This window comes from Stomoxys calcitrans, chromosome 5, assembly GCF_963082655.1.
Source record: "Stomoxys calcitrans chromosome 5, idStoCalc2.1, whole genome shotgun sequence".
Lineage (NCBI taxonomy): Eukaryota > Metazoa > Arthropoda > Insecta > Diptera > Muscidae > Stomoxys > Stomoxys calcitrans.
Window position 1 is genome coordinate 45,570,006 of NC_081556.1, and position 20,296 is coordinate 45,590,301.

Below are 20,296 nucleotides of genomic sequence, written 5' to 3' on the forward strand. Positions count from 1 at the left end.
CCGATTTTGCTTCTTCAGCCCCTACAAGGCGCAATTCTTATCTGAATGAACTGAAATATTACACAGTGACCTACAATGTTCAGCATTAATTTATGGTCCGAATCGGGCTATAACTTGATATAGCTCCAATAGCATAACAGTTCTTATTCAATATTCTTTGTTTTGCTTAAAAAGTGATACCGCGCATAAATCTCGACAAATGCAATCCATGGTGGAGTGTATATAAGATTCGGCCCGGCCTAACTTAGCACGCTCTTACCTGTTTTTATATAATTTTTCTCTTTCGACCCATTGTGCAACAATGATTGCATGCAATTTGCATGAAATGCAATTTTCTCCAATGTATTATATTAGATTTGCCTACCACATTGCCGATATGGAATTTCATGAGTATCGTCCAGGGACACCGGTCATGCATGAATATCCTGCCAATGATGAAAACAGCAAAGGCAGCTAATTTCCAAAACGGCATTGAATAAAAAAATCAAATGTAAGATAAGAAAGAATCAAGTATTGGTAGCGGAGTTATACACCAAAATATCTTTTCGGTCATAGATTTTAGTAATGTGTCAACTAATTGCAACCTAAGACCTGTGTTCAAATTTACCAAGCATGGCCACCTTGTGCTTGGCCTTTAACAATTTGAATAATTTGCCAAAATGTGCTATTAAGATAATCATTGCTTGCAAGCAATAAACATTGACCATGCCACTTTTGGTGACCGAGGGAAAGTAAAAACAAGTGCAAAAAATGGCAAAGTGTTAAAATGCCAACTTGGACGTTTACGCACACAGTGTTTCACAAAATGAAACTAAGAAAATGAAGGCTTAAATTCGTAGGAAAATATTTTAAATCTAAAACAAAGGCATTTGAATCATATCTTTCTTAATGACAATACCTTCGTTCTTCTATTTTATTTTTATCTTCATATGAACACAAAGATCTTTCATAAACTTTACAAAGATTAGCCCTCCATTTTTTTTAGCTTGGAACACTGTGCCTTGCTTTTATTGTTATCGATGATTGTTTTAAGGCATTACAAATATCCTGGTGCAGCTAAAATTCCTTCACTTCAGTCTAGTCACTGGCATTAATTATTAAAAAGCGATGAACACTTACTGGCTAAACTTTACACATGTTAAAACAAGGGGCGATTTCAATAGAAAACCAGGGCACACAATATGACCCATGAGGCACTTTGCAATATTTTTTTGCTAATATCAACTTTTTAAAGAAAATGGGAATAGTGAAGTGGCTATATATGAAGTAGTCAGGATAAAAGGAACCCCAAACAAGTAAAAAGGCGTTAAGTTCGGCCGGGACGAACGTTGGATACCCACCACCTTGGGTATATATGTAAACCACCTTTCTTCATAATCCTGTGAAAATGCATGGCCCAATAGCAGCTTTATCGAAAAATTGTCTGATTTCGACCACATTTGACACCATGTCCAAGTATAGACTGATCTGAACCATATACGACACGGATGTCGAAAAGCCTAACTTAAGTCACTGTGTCAAATTTCAGTGAAATCGCATTTTAAATGTGCCTTTTATGGGCCCAAAACCTTAAATCGAGAGATCGGTCTATATGACAGCTATATCCAAATCTGGACCAATCTAGGCCAAATTGAAGAAAGTTCTCGAAGAGCCTAACGCAACTCACTGTTCCAAATTTTGGCGAAATCAGATAATAAATGAGCTTTTTATGGCCCTAAGACTCTAAATCGAGAGATCGGTCTATATGACAGCTATATCCAAATCTTAACCAATCTGGGCCAAATTGAAGAAGAATGTTGAAGGGCTTAATATAACCCCCTGTCCCAAAATTCGGCGAAATCGGACAATAAATGCGCCTTTAATGGGCCCAAAACCTTAAATCGAGATATCAGTCTATATGGCAGCTATATCCAAATCTGGACCGATCTGGGCCAACTTGAAGAAGAATGTTGAAGGGCCCAACACAGCCCCCTGTCCCAAATTTCGGCGAAATCGGATAATAAATGAGCCTTTTATGGGCCTAAGACCCTAAATCGAGAGATCGGTTTATATGGCAGCTATATCCAAATGTGGACCGATTTAAGCCAAATTGAAGAAGAATGTTGAAGGGCCCAACACAACCCCCTGTCACAAATTTCGGCGAAGTCATACAATAAATGCGCCTTTTATGGGCCCAAGCCCTTATATCGAGAGATCGTTCTGTATGGGAGCTATACCCAAATCTGAACCGATCTCATCTAAATTGAAGAAGAATGTCGACTGGCCTAACACAAGTCACTGTCCCAAATTTCGGCGAAATCGTACAATAAATGCGCCTTCTATGGGCCCAAGACCTTATATCGAGAGATCGGTCTGTATGACAGCTATATCCAAATCTGGACCAATCTCAGCCATATTGCAGAAATATGGCGAAGGGCCTAACACAACTCACTGTCCCAAATTTCAGCAAAATCGGAAAATAAATGTGGCTTTTATATGCCTAAGAACCCTAAATCGGCGGATCGGTCTATATTGCAGCTAAACCCAAATTTTAACCGATCTGGGTCAAATTAAAGAAGCATATCGACTGGCCTAATACAACTCACGGTCCCAAATTTTTAGCAAAATCGGATTATAAATGTGGCTTTTATGGGCCTAAGACCCCAAATCGGCGGATCGATCTATTGTGTTGCCCAAAAAGTAATTGCGGATTTTTTAAAAGAAAGTAAATGCATTTTTAATAAAACTTGGAATGAACTTTAATCAAATATACTTTTTTTACACTTTTTTTCTAAAGCAAGCTAAAAGTAACAGCTGATAACTGACAGAAGAAAGAATGCAATTACAGAGTCACAAGCTGTGAAAAAATTTGTTAACGCCGACGATATGAAAAATCCGCAATTACTTTTTGGGCAACCCATATATGGGGGCTATATCAAGATATAGTCCGATATAGCCCATCTTCGAAATTAACCTGCTTATGGACGAAAAAAGAATCTGTGCGAAGTTTCAGCTCAATATCTCTATTTTTAAAGACTGTAGCGAGATTTCAATAGACAGACGGACGGACATGGCTAAATCGTTTTAGGTTTTTACGCTGATCAAGAATATATATACTTTATAGGGTCGGAAATGGATATTTCGATGTGTTGCAAACGGAGTGACAAAATGAATATACCCCCATCCTTCGGTGGTGGGTATAAACAAAAACTTGAATCGGACAGCACTCATTGTGTGAGAAGTTTGCCCCTATCCCTTAACGAAATGTTCATGGACAAATTTGCATTTGCATTTGAGTTGTGAGTTTGAATCGGAAAAACTGATTGATATGTGAGTTATATCCCTGCTGTTACTGTGGTGGCCATCGTGGCGCTTAGATTAGCATCTTCGCCTTTGATGCCGAACGAATCGTCATAATTTTTGGAGCAAGGCGGCCTACAATATCCATTTTACCCAAATTAATTAAAACCCACAGTATTCTGTTGGGTCATTATGATTGACCGAATGTTTTGGGGTCAGGTGGTCCCCTAGATATTTTACCAGAATAAAGATATCAGATTCGTAGGTCACAACCTCATGTAATAGGAAGGTTGTGCGCCACACCTTTTCTGCCACTTGAGCATAAATTAGGATATCGCACTCCACTCAAAAATATCTATTGCATGATCCCCCATTGTCTTAAAAGGTCATAGCTTGTTTGAAGCGAAAAACGCTACCTGGAAACTTGGACACAAACTTAAGTGTCATACTCGTAATCTACTCCCAAATGCCTTTCATTTGAATCCCACATGGCCATGATAAGTTATTGTGTCCATTTGGGGGACTTTTTGGGTTGGGACAACCCCTAATTACTTGGACCCCATTTTTTACGTCATATTTGTAGTCCAATCTCGAATACCTTTCATTTGAGTCTCATATTGATGTGTACGCCTAATATGTCTGCTTAAGGGAGTTTTGGGTATGGGGAGGCCCCCTGGTTATTTCGACCCAGCTTTGAATACCATATTCGCTTTCTACTCACCTATACCTTCCATTTGATACCCACATTGTCCCGATCGGCCAACTTTTTTTTTTTTGGTTGGTGTTTTTGGGGTAACGGGGGAGGGTCCGCCCCCTTCCCATATCAATAAATTATATAGCCAACTGCTCCTTCCAGTTCATATTCGTAATCTACTACTCCTGGACCCAATATGCCTTTTGAAGGGGTTTTGGGGTCGGGGTAGCCCCCTTGGTCCGCTCGCAGTGGAGTCCACCCCCCTGGCGATATTAAACAAGTAAAAAGGCGTTAAGTTCGGCCGGGCCGAACTTTGGATACCCACCACCTCGGCTATATGTAAACCACCTTTCGTCAAAATCCGGTGCAAAACTCATAACTTATGTCCCATAGCAGAAATATGTGGAGGGGCATAACTTAACTCTTTGTCCCAAATTTCGGCAACATCGGACAATAAATGCGCTTTTTATGGCCCCAAAACCTAAAACCGAGAGATCGGTCTATATGGCAGCTATATCCAAATCTGGACCGATCAGTGCGATAATGCAGAAGTATGTCAAGGGGCTTAACTTAACTCACTGTCCCAAATTTCGGCGACATCGTACAATAAATGCGTGTTTTATGGGCCTAAGACCTCAAATCGGAGGATCGGTCTATATGGCAGCTATATCCAAATCTGGACCGATCTGATCCAAATTCACAGAGGACGTTGGAGGGCCTAAAACAACGCACTGTCCCAAATTTCAGCAAAATCGGATAATAAATGTAGCTTTTATGGGCATATAACCCTAAATCGGAGGATCGGTCTATATGGCAGCTATATCCAAATGTGAACCGATCTGAGCCAAATTGACGAAAGACGTTGTAGGGCCTAACACAACTCACTGTCTCAAATCATAGCAAAATCGGCTAATAAATGTGGCTTTTATGGGCTTAAGACCCTAAATTTGAGGATCGGTCTATATGGCAGCTATATCCAAATCTGAGCCGATCTGAGCCATATTGACGGAGGATGTCGAATGGCCTAACACAACTCACTGTCCCAAATTTCAGCAAAATCGGATAATAAATGAGGCTTTTATGGGCCTTAGACCCCAAATCGGAGGATCGGTCTATATGGCAGCTATATCAAAATCTAGACCGATCTGAGCCAAATTGAAGGAGGATATCAAAGATCCTAACACAACTCACTGTCCCAAATTTCAGCAAAATCAGATAATAAATGTGGCTTTTATGGGCCTAAGACCCTAAATCGGAGGATCGGTCTATATGGCAGCTATATCCAAATCTAGACCGATCTGAGCCAAATTAACGGAGGATGTCGAAGGGCCTAACGCAACTCTCTGTCCCAAATTTCAGAAAAATCGGATAATAAATGTGGCTTTTATGGGCCTTAGACCCTAAATCGGAGGATCGGTCTATATGGCAGCTATATCCAAATCTGGACCGATCTGAGCCAAATTGACGAAGAATGTCGAAGGGCCTAACACAACTCACTGTCCCAAATTTCAGCAAAATCGGATAATAAATGTGGCTTTTATGGGCCTAAGACCCTAAATCGGCGGATCGGTCTATATGGGGGCTATATCAAGATATAGTCCGATATAGCCCATCTTCGAACTTAACCTGATTATGGACAACAAAGGAATCTGTGCAAAATTTCAGCTCAATATCTCTATTTTTTAAGACTGTAGCGTGATTTCAACAGACAGACGGACGGACATGTCTACATCGTCTTAGATTTTTACGCTGATCAAGAATATATATACTTTATAGGGTCGGAAATGGATATTTCGATGTGTTGCAAACGGAATGACAAAATGAATATACCCCCATCCTTCGGTGGTGGGTATAAAAAAGTATATTTGATTAAAGTTCGTTATAAGTTTTATTAAAAATGCATTTACTGTCTTTTAAAAAATCCGCAAGCCAATATATGAGAATAAAGCACGTTGCTGATATATTTTTTCCGGGCTTTGTGTTTGTGGGACCACCCCACTCCCAGAACACCCCTAAATCGGGCATATTTACCGACCATGTCAATGTGGACCTTAAATGAAAGGTATTTGGGGGGTAGAGCAAGAATTTATACCCACTTTTGGGACCAATTTTCCGGGGGTCTACCCCTTTCCCAAACTGCCACTGCCCACAAAAAACAATTTTTTACTGACCATCGCAATATGTAGCTCAAATTAAAGGTATTTGGGAGTAGAATACGAATTTGATGATTTGAAGTTCAGGACCATGTATTTATGGCATCACACCTTCCCCAAAACATCCCCAAAGGTTAAAAATTTTTCGACCATGCCAAAATGTGGCTTAAAGCAAAGGTATTTGAGATTAGAAAACAAATTTGATAACCAATTTTGGGGCCATGTGTTTGGGGGACGCCTCATCGTGTAAACTCCCCTTAAACCAATGGCAATATGGGGTTAAAATAAATGGTATTTGAGAGAAGAGCACGATACTGATATTTTTTCAAGGCCAAGTGACTGGTGGATCACCTCACCCCCGAAAACACCCCTCAATCAGACATCATGAGAATATCGGGCTGAAATAAAGTATTTAAGAATGGAGAACATCTTAAATTCGTAGACCAATAAAGATCATATGGGATTCCGATAAAGGCACTTATATTGTTAAACTGTTAGTCAAGCGATATACTATTTTCGTAGCATGGTATTCCCCTAAAAGCTCTTTAATTGCCGAAAATAAATATTCAAAGGAAAATTTTGCTCCATATAATGTAAAAGAATGCGCAGCGGAGCGGGCCCGGTTCAGTTAGTAGCCTTTATAAATTATGATCGTCTGGAAGTTTCAATGTTTGTCTGATTAGGCTAAAATGTACCTAAGAGTATACGTTCAAACAACAACTCCAAATGCAGCTGAGATAGGTCCATCCAAAAAATATAGCTCTCATAAAAATCGATCCCTATTTCTTGACTTCTTCATCTCCTAAAAGCCTCAATTTTTAAGCGGTTGTGCTACGCAGTTGATATGTGAAGTACACCAACCTTACGGTAATAGATGTCGCTCTTGCCACTTCAGTATGGAATTCGTCATATTCCCTTCATCATATGACCCATGTGTTTGCCATTTGGGTTAAGAACTTTTTGTGACATTTTACTTCTCCCCCAAGCGTCTTTTGATTTTTAACACTCTCTCTCTACAGTTAATCGTAGGGCACATTGCATGTTAGTTGAGAAAAACATACGTTGCCGTTTTTTGTGTGGTTTTATTCTAGTTTGAGATTTAGTTTCAGTTTGTAGCAACAGCAACAGCAACAACAACTTGCAATTTTAATGAAATGCTAATGCACTTGCAAATGGTGACGGCTTTATTGCGGTTAATGTTATGAATATTTAAAACCTTTTGCCAAACTTAATGCAAACCCATAAAAAGGAAACCTTAAATAGACGCTGCTAGACATAAAGCTACAAATATATAACCACATACATACGTACTGGTCTTTTAAGCTTTCACGATTAAAATCGATTTGAGAAATATTACAAAAATTTTTTGTGAAACAATGTCGAAGATTAAAAAGTCACCAGAAACAACAAAAAAAAGATTGCTTCAAGAAAATAGATTTGAAAATGCAGGAACTCCTTAAGTTGCTAGAATTACATAAATTCGAAATACAGAAATTTGGAACGATTACGGATGGGAAACTGAATAGAGAAAAATAAAAAAAATCATGATCTCAGGCCATACTTTTTTAAAATTTTAAAAAAAAAAATATTCTTATGACTCCCAAATATTTTCAAATTTTCAAAATCTTAAGTTTTTTTTTAAGTTTTCCGAATTTGGAAAAGCTTAGATTGAGATACAAATTTCGGACATAGGTAAAGCATGTTCTCGATTGACTCATACTGATCCTCATCAAGACTACTATTGCTGTAGTTATAGTACGTGATTTCCATGGGTACCACCATAAGATATCTGCCATACTGCTCACTGATCTCTTGTGGAAGGCAAACAATTCGTATGTTCTTCTCTATTTGCCGGTAACTCAGTGAGGCTCAGTAGCTCTTCCGCCTTCTCACTTACTGGAGTATCACTGTGGCTGGGAACACAAGACAGCGCTGTGTCATAAGCCTGGAGTCTATTCAGGATTTTTGTAAAAGTAAACAATAAATTGGCTTTTTCCTAAAACCGGGTTTCGAACTATTGGAAAAATCAGACCGGCTAAACTATATCGCTTAGTTCTCATAAAAACATTTTTAAATTTTCCAAAGAAAATAAAAAACAAGTAAAAGCGTGCTACGTTCGGCCGGGCCGAATCTTATATACCCTCCACCATAGAGTTGTCGAGTTCTTTTTGATTTCGATTTAAACCATACTTGGCACATTTGTTGGATATCTTAATAAAATACGTCGTGCAAAATTTCATTACAATCGGATAAGAATTGCGCACTCTAGAGCTCAAGAAGTCAAGACCCAAGATTGGTTTATATGGCAGCTATATCAGGTTATGAACCGATTTGAACCATACTAGGCACAGTTGTTGGATATCATAACAAAATACTTCGTGCAAAATTTCATCCCAATCGGATAAGAATTGCGTACTCTAGAGGCTCAAGAAGTCAAGACCCAAGATCGGTTTATATCGCAGCTATATCAAAACATGGACCGATATGGCCCATTTACAATACTAAGCGACCTACACTAATTAGAAGTATTCGTGCAAAATTTCAAGAGGCTAGCTTTGCTCCTTCGGAAGTTAGCGTACTTTCGACAGACAGACGGACGGACGGACGGACCGACGGACGGACATGGGTAGATCGACATAAAATGTCGCGACGATCAAGAATATATATACTTTATGTGGTCTCAAACTTTATGTGGTAACTACTCAAATATATCGAGTAGTTACAAACAGAATGACGAAATTAGTATACCCCCATCCTATGGTGGAGGGTATAAAAAACATTAAAAAATCTAAATCCAAAATTTCGGTCTCGCACCATTCAGAGGTTGCCTCGGCCGAGTTTCTCAGAATTGTGAAAAGAGATGGTATTAACATGACCCTCATTCAGGAACTGTAATTAAGCGGAAATAATGTTCGTGGACTCAGATAGGCGCAATTTTGAAGTCATCTCTCCCCCGAGAGAAGGCAAGACTAAAAGCTGTATCGTAGCCGGTAGGGATTTTAACCTAACAATGGGGGAATATTCCAAAGTTCTATAACCGGATCAGGGAATAGGTAAGGGATATTTCTGCCTCTTTATTTGTCATAGTCATAGTGAAGCAACCAGTTTGTACGCACCACCATAGAATGGGCGTATACTGATCTAGTCATTCCGTTTGTAACATTTCGAAATATTGATCTGCGACCACTTAAGGTATATATGTATATTGTGGATCGTCTCCACGTTCTGAGTCCAACTAGCCATGTCCGTCCATTTGTCGAAATCACGATAGCGATCGAACACTTAAAGCTAGCAGTTTAAAATTCTGCACATATATTTACTATTGATGTAGGTCATTGAGAATACCAAATGAGCCATATCGGTTTAGATTTGGATATAGCCCCCATACAAACCGATCCCCCGATTTTACTTCGCTAAAATTTGGAACAAATACGTGTGTTATGACTTTCAACATCCATACCAAGTATTATCCGAATCGATCTAAAAACAGGTATAGCACCCATATAAACGGGTCCCCGGATTTCACCTCTTGAGCCTCAATTTTCATCTGATTTGTTGGAATTTGGAACAAGGTCTTGCTTGTGTTATGACCTTCAACATACATGCTAATTATGCTCCGAATTGGTCTATAAACAGGTATAGCCCCCATGTAAACGGATCCCAGGATTTGACATCTTGAGCCCTTGGAAGGCTCAATTTTCATAAGATTTGGCTGAAATCTGGAACAAGGTCTTGTGTTAGGACTTCCAACATCCACACCAAGTATGATCCGAATCGGTTTATAAATAGGTATAGCCCCCATATAAACAGATCCCCGGATTTGACTTCTTGGGCCCTTGGAAGCCTCAACTTTCTTCCGATGTTGCTGAAATTTGGCCCAACCCCTATTTTCGGAACACTTATCTTGGATATGTTTTCAGTTTAAGCACGAGATAGGAAGAGATGGAGTTCAGACTCCCGTCTTTGGGTCACCCTGCGGCTGTCGAAGGAGGCATAGTCCTCGATTCGAAACTGTCCTGGAAGAGGAACACCGAGGAAAGAAGCCGAAAGGCACTGTGCGCTTTTTACTCCTGCAGGAAGATGTTCGATAGGAAGTGGGGGGTAACTCCCAAGGTGGTTTATTGGATGTATACGACCATCGTGAGACCAGTACTGACCTATGGCGCAGTACTGGGTGTTGTGGATGCGGAGGGTAGACTAAGGAGGATCTCCAACTACCTGGCACCAGTGCCGACTGGAGTGAGTGAGTAGGATGAGACCTCGATCTACACAAAGGGCTCAAAGATGGAGTTAGGGACTGGATTGGGGGTCTACTCTGATGCACTCAATATTAGTATATCTCTGAGACTACCGGACTAGTGCACTGTATTTCAGGCAGAGCTCTGTGCCATTGGGGTGGCTGCAAGAAGAATTGTGGTAACAGACTTACCGCCCTCGAAACTAAGAATTTATGTAGACAGTATGGCGGCGCTCAAGGCCTTAGGGTCGAGGAAAGTGAGGTCAAGATTCGAGGAGGCTTGTTTAGAGTCCCTGGATAGTTGTAGTTGTACTCTTCCCTGAATTGATCTCAATTTTGAATGCCAAATACCCCACTCTTTGCGCTTTCTACTCCTGCAGGAAGATGTTTGGAAGGAAGTGGGGGTTAGCCCGAGGATTATTTACTGGATGTACGCAGTCTAAGACGATTTAACGATATCCGTGTGTCTGTCCGTCTGTCCGTCTATCCGTCTATCCATCTGTCCGTCTATCCGTCCGTCTGTTGTAATCACTCTACAGCCTTCAAAAATTGAGATTTTGAGCTGAAATTTGACACAGATACGTCTTTTTGATGCACGCTGGTTAAGATCTTGAAGGGGCCAAATAGGACCATATTTCGGTATTGCTGCTATATAGACAGATTTTCCGATAAAGGGTCTAATGCACATAAAAACTTTATTTTTCATCCGATTTTGCTGACATTTGAAACAGTGAGTAGTTTAAGGCTTCCCGACATCTGACCTAAATATGGTTCCCAACGGACTATAATTAGGTATAGCTACCACATAGACCGATCTCCCGATCTGAAGACCATAAAAGCTTTTTTATTACCCGATTTCGCTGACATTTGGAATAGTGCGCAGTTTTAAGCCTCCCAACATCCGACCCAAATATGATACAGATCGTACTATATTTAGATTTAGCTGTCCGATTGTCATTACCCGATTTCCCTGAAATTTGAAACAGCGAGTTTTTCTGAGCCTCAAGACATCCGACCTTAATATGGTTCAGATCGGTTTATAATTGGATACATCTGCCAGAGAGACCAATATTTTGTTCTACAAAATTGAATAGTGACATATATATTAGACCACTCAATGTCCGTGCCGAATTTGGGTGCTTAAGTTATCAAATTTTCACCGGATTGTGACGAAATGGGTTTCACATATACACCCGAGGTGGTGGGTATCCAAAGTTTGGTCCGGCCGAACTTAATGTCTTTTTTCTTGTTCTTACTCCACCATATGTCGGGTAAACAAATGCAAACAATTTTTGCAATATTAACATTATTTGTAGCCTCCATTGTATTTTTACCAAAAAATGCCGATTTTGAAACCTTATTTGCCCGAAGGCGTATTTTGGCGATTTTTGTAAAAAAAATCGGGCAATTCGGCTTTTTGCCAGTCGTTTGCTTCTCAGAGTACTGCTAATAGTTTTCCAGGTGGGGATGATGTGGGATAGGTGTTGGAGCAAGATCTGATGCTCGCCTCCAGCCCCTAACCTGGCAACATACGCTGATGTTGATTGGTTATTTAATGACTCCAATAAGTAGGGTAAGGTTTAAGTGGCAGTCTGCCATCAGACTTACTTACATGTTTTCGTCCATTGTGATACCACAGGAACGGGAGAAGGAAGATACCTTCTAGTTCCTACCGTGGAACCATCCAAAAAGCTTTAAAAAGCCCAACAACTTGCGAAGGTTCACACCCTCTAAATCAGACAGTTTTCTCAAAGAAATCGGAACCTAAAGTAGAATTCCTTTTGACTGCCAGTGCGGGACACACACACACAACAGATGTTCTATAGTCTCTTCTTCCTCAACGTCGGCACAGCTTCGGCATAAGTTGATACTGGCAACCTTAAGTCTGTGAGCATATTTTCCGATCAAACAGTGACCTGTCAAGATGAACACAATGACTGAAATGTTTATTCTAAACAGCGGCAGCAAAGTGGTAGACCTCTTGAAGTCTAGACTAGGCCATATAATTTTGGAATTTGGAATTTTACCATTTCGAGCATCACTGGTACTCAGTATTTATGTAAGACACCTCACTGAGACTGACTGAAACTTTTCACTATCCACAACCGGTGGACGCGCCCGGTAGCCTTCAGCTAAGCTTCCCATGATAACGATGAACACCACACAAATCAGAGTTCGTCATACTCACAGTTATACTGTGTCGTTCGGGCAAATCGAGAACTAATCATAGATATTTCGTCTCTTTGAAATGTGCAAGTCCATCGATTTAACAAAATTCGATATTCGCAGATTAATTTTTAGACCATATGTCGTATAATTGACATTAATACGGTTCCTTGGAGCGTATTATTGTTAGTTTGGATAATGCTCATACGGCTTTACCATATTTGGTTAATATTTTTCTTTTAATTGACTAATAGTACTTACTTTTCTTTACCAAATGTTTTGTTAAAAAGGGTTTTCTTTGTTAATAAAGTTTATTAGTCGTATTAGCATTTAAACTTAAAAATTTGTTATAATATTAATAATTTTGTTAGATTAGGGTGGCAACACTTAAAATCTTTAAATATTTGAAAATTTGAGCTTATAAACATTCAAACTCAATACACTAAGAAACATTTGAAATCTAAGGAAATTTTGAATAAGAATTTTTTTTGTACTGTTTTTCGGACACTTTTGTAATTTTTACAAAGTTGTGTTTGTGTGTTGTGTTTGTTTTTCAGTTTAGTGCTATCACATCTAATGGAAATAAAATTGCGGACAATTCTTATAGATTGACAGATCGTTTAGGGTTTTGCGACATCATGAGGTGTTGAAACGATGTATCGAATGATGGCATATCCTTAGCAAAAAAAAATTCTTCTCGTTGCAAAAAGAATTTAAAGGATATTTTTTTTTTGTTGTAGATGAAACAAGTACTTTGGAAAAAATGAGCTAAATTTTGATTTTTTTTTTTTAAATTTTGGGAAACATTTTCATGGAGGTTTTTCAAACTTTCATAAACAATTTTTAAAGTGTTGTTATGTTTTACAATTATTTTTTGTTTGTTTTAAAGGTTTTTAGATTCTTGCAAATTTTTTAATTTTTTTTAGTTTGTAAATAATGTTTTTTTTTAATGATGGTCTTTATGTATGTATGTATTTTTTTTTTTTTTGTATATATATTAAGTCCAAAATTTGAACACAATATGATTTTTTTGAACATGCATCATTGAGTAGCTTTTAGAAAAAGATTTTTTTTTTTTGTTATTCTCTTAATTGAACAGAGCAAGCGAAAGCTTGCTTTAGTTATAACCATTGAAACATTCACATTGACATTTAAGTGGTGTAGGTTTGGTGTTAGTGGAAAGTTTTTACTACATTTATAAATTATTTTTTTTTTATTATTATTTTTTTTTTTATTGAGGAGCAATTAGGGTTTTGGTATATAGAGTATATATAGAGAGTATATGTTAACAGGAGATTCATATTCATTTTCTTCGTATAACATCAAATATAAGGCTGGAATGTAGTAATATTTCTGATTTTTTTCCTTTTCAATTTTTCTTTCAGAGTGAATAACAAGATTGGATTATTTTTTTATGATAAATTTTTAAATAGCTGATATTTCTTTGAATGGGATTTTTATATGGTTTTGTTGTGTTTCAGGCAGGTGGGAGGATCATATTTTGTTCTTCTATGTGATTTCTTTACTCCGTTTTTAAGTTCCTAGGGTCATCTTTCTACGGGGGTGACTACTTATATCAAAAGTCTTTATATAAATTCTTTTTCTTAAATATTTTTCTTTTTCTTTAATTTATTACCTGAGTCCTCCCATTTTTTGATAATTTTTTTTAGTTTATGTTTTTTTGTGAAATATTACACATAAAGAAATCTAATATGTAGTTGCAGTTGTGAATGATAAAATAAATCTTTCGTTTGTTCTCTTAGAGACTACTTCATTGATGGGCGATTTTTTTGGCAAGTGGAAAAGGAAAGCCAGAGCCAACCACTATGTGGCGCATTTCGTAATTTGGCTACAATTACTCTTCAGCCTTATTAGGTGTCAAAGGCTTCAAGGGCCGTACGTTGGAATGTTGTACTTGTATATAATTTATTGCGAAAACGCCTCTATCATACAAATACCTTAATAACCACGCTCGTCAACCCTGCCTACAAGCTGTACTTTTCCCAATGCATGTGTTTTTGTGTTTACAAAGAAATTTGCTTCCTGGGTTATTATGATTATGAATTATACATACTTTTTTACTTTATTTAAACGCTAAGCCGTATATGCAGTTGAAGATAAACTTGAAACTTGAGTTAAGTAATGATGAAAACAATGCTGGAATAGAACTTGGTTGCCGTATGAGTTTTATGAACAACTAGCTGGGCGGGGCCCGCTCCGCTGCGCCTTCTTTGACTCTCTTATTTTATCTGAGCTCTATACGGTCAGGTCATGAAATAAGTCTTGTCTGTGAGTGCTGGTACGGCCTTTCACATATTTCACCCCAATATGGATATTATATTTGTGCTCTTCTCCCAAATACCTTTCATTGGAGCCTTATATTGCTATGGTCGGTAAATATGCCCAGTATGGGGATATTTTTGAGGGTGAGGCCGATTCCCATATATCAGATTCGTGCGCTGGTCTCAAATACCTTTCATTTGAGTCCCATATTGGAGTTATTGGTTTATATTCCATTTGGCTGGTAGCTTTGGACGTGGGGCGGCCCCCTAGATATCCCACCCATCTCCGAGATCTGGCGTTTTTGGAAATAGGGTAAGAGGAGAGCCCGCTTATTCAAGTTTGGATATTAGATCGACTTTATTTTCTTGGGTTTGGTAGGGGGATTGGAGTAGCCAAACTCTTTGCCCCGAAATGTGTGGTTTGTAGGGAGGGGGGTTTATAAGGTGAGGCGTCCCTGAAACACTTGGCTATGAAACAGATACAGATTTAAGGCCCTTTTTGCCATAATCCACAAATATGTTTGTGGGGTTTATAAGGTGAGGCGTCCCTGAAACACTTTGCCATGAAACAGATACAGATTTAAGGCCCTTTTTGCCATAATCCTCAAAATATGTCCAGTTTACGGAGTATGCAGTGTGGGGCGGCCACCCACGTACTTAGCGCTGAAAAAATATCAGCATCGTACTCTACTCTCAAATTTCTTTAATTTGAGCCCCAATTGCGTTGGGTTTAAGGGAAGTTTGCAGAGAGTATAGAGGCAAACCCTGCAGTGATATCAGCATCATGCTAGAGCTCGATTTTATAAGAGCCCCATAAAGTCAAGCATTTAAAGGAGGCTATCAAGATATTCAGGGCTACGCGTCTCGTTCAGATTCACATTAATTAATTTTTTTTTTTTTTTTTTGTATTGGTTATCAACATTCAAAATCATATTTCAAAGCGACCACTTGGAATACCACATTCTTAAAGATCCGCAGGACCTCCTATGTCCATCCCAATTTGAGTGTAAAAAGTGTACTCTACTACCAAAGACCGGCCTTCGTATATTATATCATACTACTCATATATTCTTTTTATATCAGCATTGGACTCTACCTTTAAAAAAGCTTTCATTTGATATCCATATTTTACCAATCGTTAAAATTGTCCTACTGGGGGGTTTAGTGGGGGTTGGAGAGGCCCCTCAGACACCAAAAAAATTAAAATTTTTGTGTCAGATTTGTATTCTACTTTAAAATACCTTTCATTTGATACCCCTTTTGCTCAAAGCGGTGAAAGTGTCCTTTTGAGGCTTTTTTGGGGGTGGGTGACCCCCCCCCCGAAACTTAAGAGTGAAATTTGTGTACCAAATTCGTACTCTACTCTAAAATACCTTTCATTTGATACCCATATTGTCCCAATCGTTAATCATGTCCGTTCGGGTAGGTTTTGGGATGGGGCGTCCCCCCCAGGTTATATGACCATAAAATGTTTTGCTGATTTCGTTGTTTTGGGTAGCGTAAGGTGGCATACAAAATTTCGCTTAAATCGGTGCACGCATCTCCGAGATCTGTCATTTTAGAAAGTTATGATATGGGGGAGGGTCCGCCCCCCTTTCGGATATCAAACAATTAAGAACCCTATTTTCAATGGGGGCCAAAACTCTACCATTCGTTAAAAATTTCATGAAAACCGTTTTTGAGTCTATACGGAACAGACAAACAAACAAATAAACAAAGCGCAACAATTTCGTTTTTATATAATAAATATCCAAATCTGGACGGATCTGGGCCAAATTGACGAAAGATATTGTAGGGCCTAACACAATTCACTGTCCCAAACTTCAGCAAAATCCAATAATAAATGTGGCTTTTGTGGGCCTAAGACCCTAAATCGGAGGATCGGTCTATATGGCAGCTATTTCCAAATCTGGACCGATCTGAGCCAAATTGACGAAGGATGTCGAAGGGCCTAACACAACTCACTGTCTCAAATTTTGGCAAAATCGGATAATAAATGGGCCTAAGACCCTAAATCGGAGGATCGGTCTATATGGCAGCTATATCCAAATCTTAAGCAATCTAGGCTAAATTGAAGAAGGATGTCGAAGGACCTAACACAACTCATTGTCCTAACTTTTAGCACAATCGGATTATAAAAGTGGCTTTTATGGGCCCAAGACCCTAAATCGGTGGAACGGTCTATACGGCAGCTACATCCAAATCTGAACCAATCTGGGCCAAATTGAAGAAGGATGTCGAAGGGCCTAATACAACTCACTGTCCCAAATTTTGTCAAAATTGGATAATAAATGTTCCTTTTATGGGACTAAGACCCTAAATCGGAGGATCGGTCTATATGGCAGCTATTTCCAAATCTGGACCGATCTGAGCCAAATTGACGAAGGATGTCGAAGGGCCTAATACAACTCACTGTCCCAAATTTTGACAAAATTGGATAATAAATGTTGCTTTTATGGGCCTATGACTATAAATCGGCGGATCGGTCTATATGGGGGCTATGTCAAGATAAAGTCCGATATAGCCCATCTTCGAACTTAACCTGCTTACGAACAAATATCAGCGATAATATCAAGTTATCGTCCGATCGGACCATAACTGAACTGGATGTTGGAGACCATAGTAGAAGTCGTTGTGTAAAATTTCAGCCAATTCGAATAAAAATTGCGCCCTTAAGGGCCCTGTACCACAGTAGTGGTGTAGGGTATAAAAAGAGGTGCGCAGATCAAGATCTGGACCCTCTTGTGGAATGTTGCAGAATACTTGAAGGGGCAGAGGAGCAGGAAGAGGAGAAAGATGATGATGAGAAGAAACACATCACATTGTGGGTGTAAAAGGTGGGCTCCATTTAAATATACTCCTGAGGTGATTTAAATCTGATTGTCACCTCCACTCGGTAATCTCTGGGTTGCTCCAATGACAACAGTAACTCCTTGTATGGATCAATTTAACCACACTATTTCTTTCATATTCGTAATCTACTCAACAATACCTTTTATTTGGTGCCCATATTGACTATGTTAACAGGGTTCAAAATTCTCAAGACCCTGTAGTTCCATCCCGGGTCCAATTTTTAGACATATTTTTGCATACTCGTAATATACTCGCCAATACTTTTCAGTTGATACCCATATTGCCTAGGTTGAAACACTACACAGATACTCATATCGAAGTCATAGCCATAAGGCTTCTACGCAAACCAAGCCCCACTATTTTTCAAACCAGTTGTCTCTTCCCAAAGCATGTGCTCTGTTGTAGCGATGAATTTGTTTGTTACTCGAACATCCTGGGTTTAAATAAGAGATGTGCACATGAGGGGATTTCCGTTCGCGTTCACGAGAAAAAATGCTACTCATGCACTACTTTTTATGTCGACTCACGTTCACGCACACTCTTGAGATAAAAATTTTACTCACGCAAGACTCACGACACACTCACGAAAAAAACCATGACTCACGAAACACTTACGACTCATGAGATACTCAGACGTTACGAGATACTTACGAAACACTCAAGACTCACGAGACAAACATGACTCACGAGAAAAATCACGAAACACTCACGAGATACTCAAAAGTCACGAAACACTCATGCAATGAGGTATGATAGAATAAAAGGGCACGGTACGGGATAACTAAGAGCATCATACTGGCTGAAACTTTGAGCTCCGATCTGTGTGGTATTCATCGTAATCATGGGCAGCTTAGCTGGGAGCTACCGGGCGCGTCCACAGGTTTCGGATAGAGAAATGCTCCATACGGAGTAACTGTGATTGCGCACTGATCCAATCCTTAGACCAGTACCGTATGGACTCGGTCCTAAGAAACTGGATAAACCATATGCCAAGGAACAGGTGGATAAATTGTGTGTCTCATGGGATAAATATAAGGGAGAAAGTGGCACAGGGCACGCCACGGAGGGCATTTTATCGACACCATAAATGACCTATTACGGATGTTGACAGAGGAGGGATTTGAACCCGTCTGCTATGCATACGGTGTTATAATACTTCTAAGGGGTAAGGATCCGAATCAGCTATGCAGATTGGCCGAAAGAGTCTTGCATATGCCTTGTGAATGGGCTAGACCCAGAGAAGACTGAGATATGCCTGCTCACAAAGAAGACGATTTCGATATCTGACAAGGTCAAATACTTAACTGTTATCTTGGACAGGTAACAGAATTGGAGGTGTCATTTTCAGAAGCATACTGAGAAGGCTCACAGATATTGGCTACTATACGGGTCGAAGGCTCGAAATGGTGCCTGAATCCGAGCATAGTCCACTCACTATACAGGAGCTTGATAAGACCAATACTTACTCACGCCTCAGTAGTTTGGTGGACTGCGATGGAGAAAAAGTGCAACGTTAGGATGATACAACAGGTTCAGAGAACATGTTGTCTTGGCATAGACGTAGCGATGAGGACCACTCCTACTAGAGCAATATAGACCATTCTAGATATCCGACCCATAGACATACAGATTAAGTGTGAGACAGCCATTGAGGCTATGAGACTTAAGGCGATGGGAGAATTTATAAAGGATAGGAACAGGTCATACCATCGCAGTAGAGACCCGGGCATGAGGGGGTGTGGTACTAACGCGAGGACGTCAAGTATGAACATCATTACGGACAGTAAACAGGTCGCATAAAGGTAATAAAAACCAGGACGGTTTTGGAATGTAAGAAGGAGGAATGAGGAATGAGCCATCTGAGGATGGCACGATCCGCATCGTTTGGTTGCCGGGCCATAGCGGAGTAACTGGGAATGAGAAATCAGCTGAATTGACAGTGAGGGCCAGAGAACTGCCGTCAATAAACTTGGTTAACCCGAAGCCTTTCGGGTCTACGCAGTCTGAGTTAAAGGCCTGGGCATCGAATGCACATGTAATCCTTAGGGAACAGCGAAACGGTCGGTAGGACAGCGAAAATTCTATGGGGCGATCCAGTTCTTGAGAATATGAGGCTTTTACTGAAAGGAAGTAAGAAGGAGGTCAGTATAGCTCTTGGTATCATCACGGGACACATAGGACTACGAGCTCAAAATGCAAATTTTGCTCATGAACATTCCACTAAAGAACAGGGACAAACTTCTCACATATCAATGAGTGCAGTCCAATTCAAGTTTAAGCTCAATGATAAGGGGCTTCCTTGATATAGCCGAGTTCGATGCCTTTTTGGAGAGAAGTTTTACATGGCGTAGTACCTCGCAAATGTTGCCAGCGTTAGGAGGGGACTACGAGCTCACTTATGTGATGCAGGGAAGATGATGAGACGTTGGAGCATTTCCTATGTCATTGCCCGGCTTTCGCGTCTAACAGAAACCGGCACTTAGGTGGGGACACAATATCAGACAAGAACCAACTTAGCGGGCGTTTCACGGAAAACAATTAAGGATTTTGTAAGTAGCGCGGAATTCCTAACTTGGATTTTCTTTTTTGAGGTTACTTTTTAAGTATTTAGAGCGCACAATAAACCGATTAC

General features: G+C 39.5%; 1 protein-coding gene across 1 annotated transcript in view; it reads right to left on the reverse strand.

Annotated features, from left to right (window-relative positions):
* Nucleotides 1–603: 603 nt before the first annotated feature.
* Nucleotides 604–20,296, reverse strand: part of LOC106084073 (protein 4.1 homolog) — a 75,190-nt gene continuing 55,497 nt past the window's right edge. The window contains exon 14 of the mRNA XM_059369753.1: nucleotides 604–711. Within this exon, the coding sequence (XP_059225736.1) occupies nucleotides 604–711 (108 nt within the window). The remainder of the gene's footprint in view (nucleotides 712–20,296) is intronic.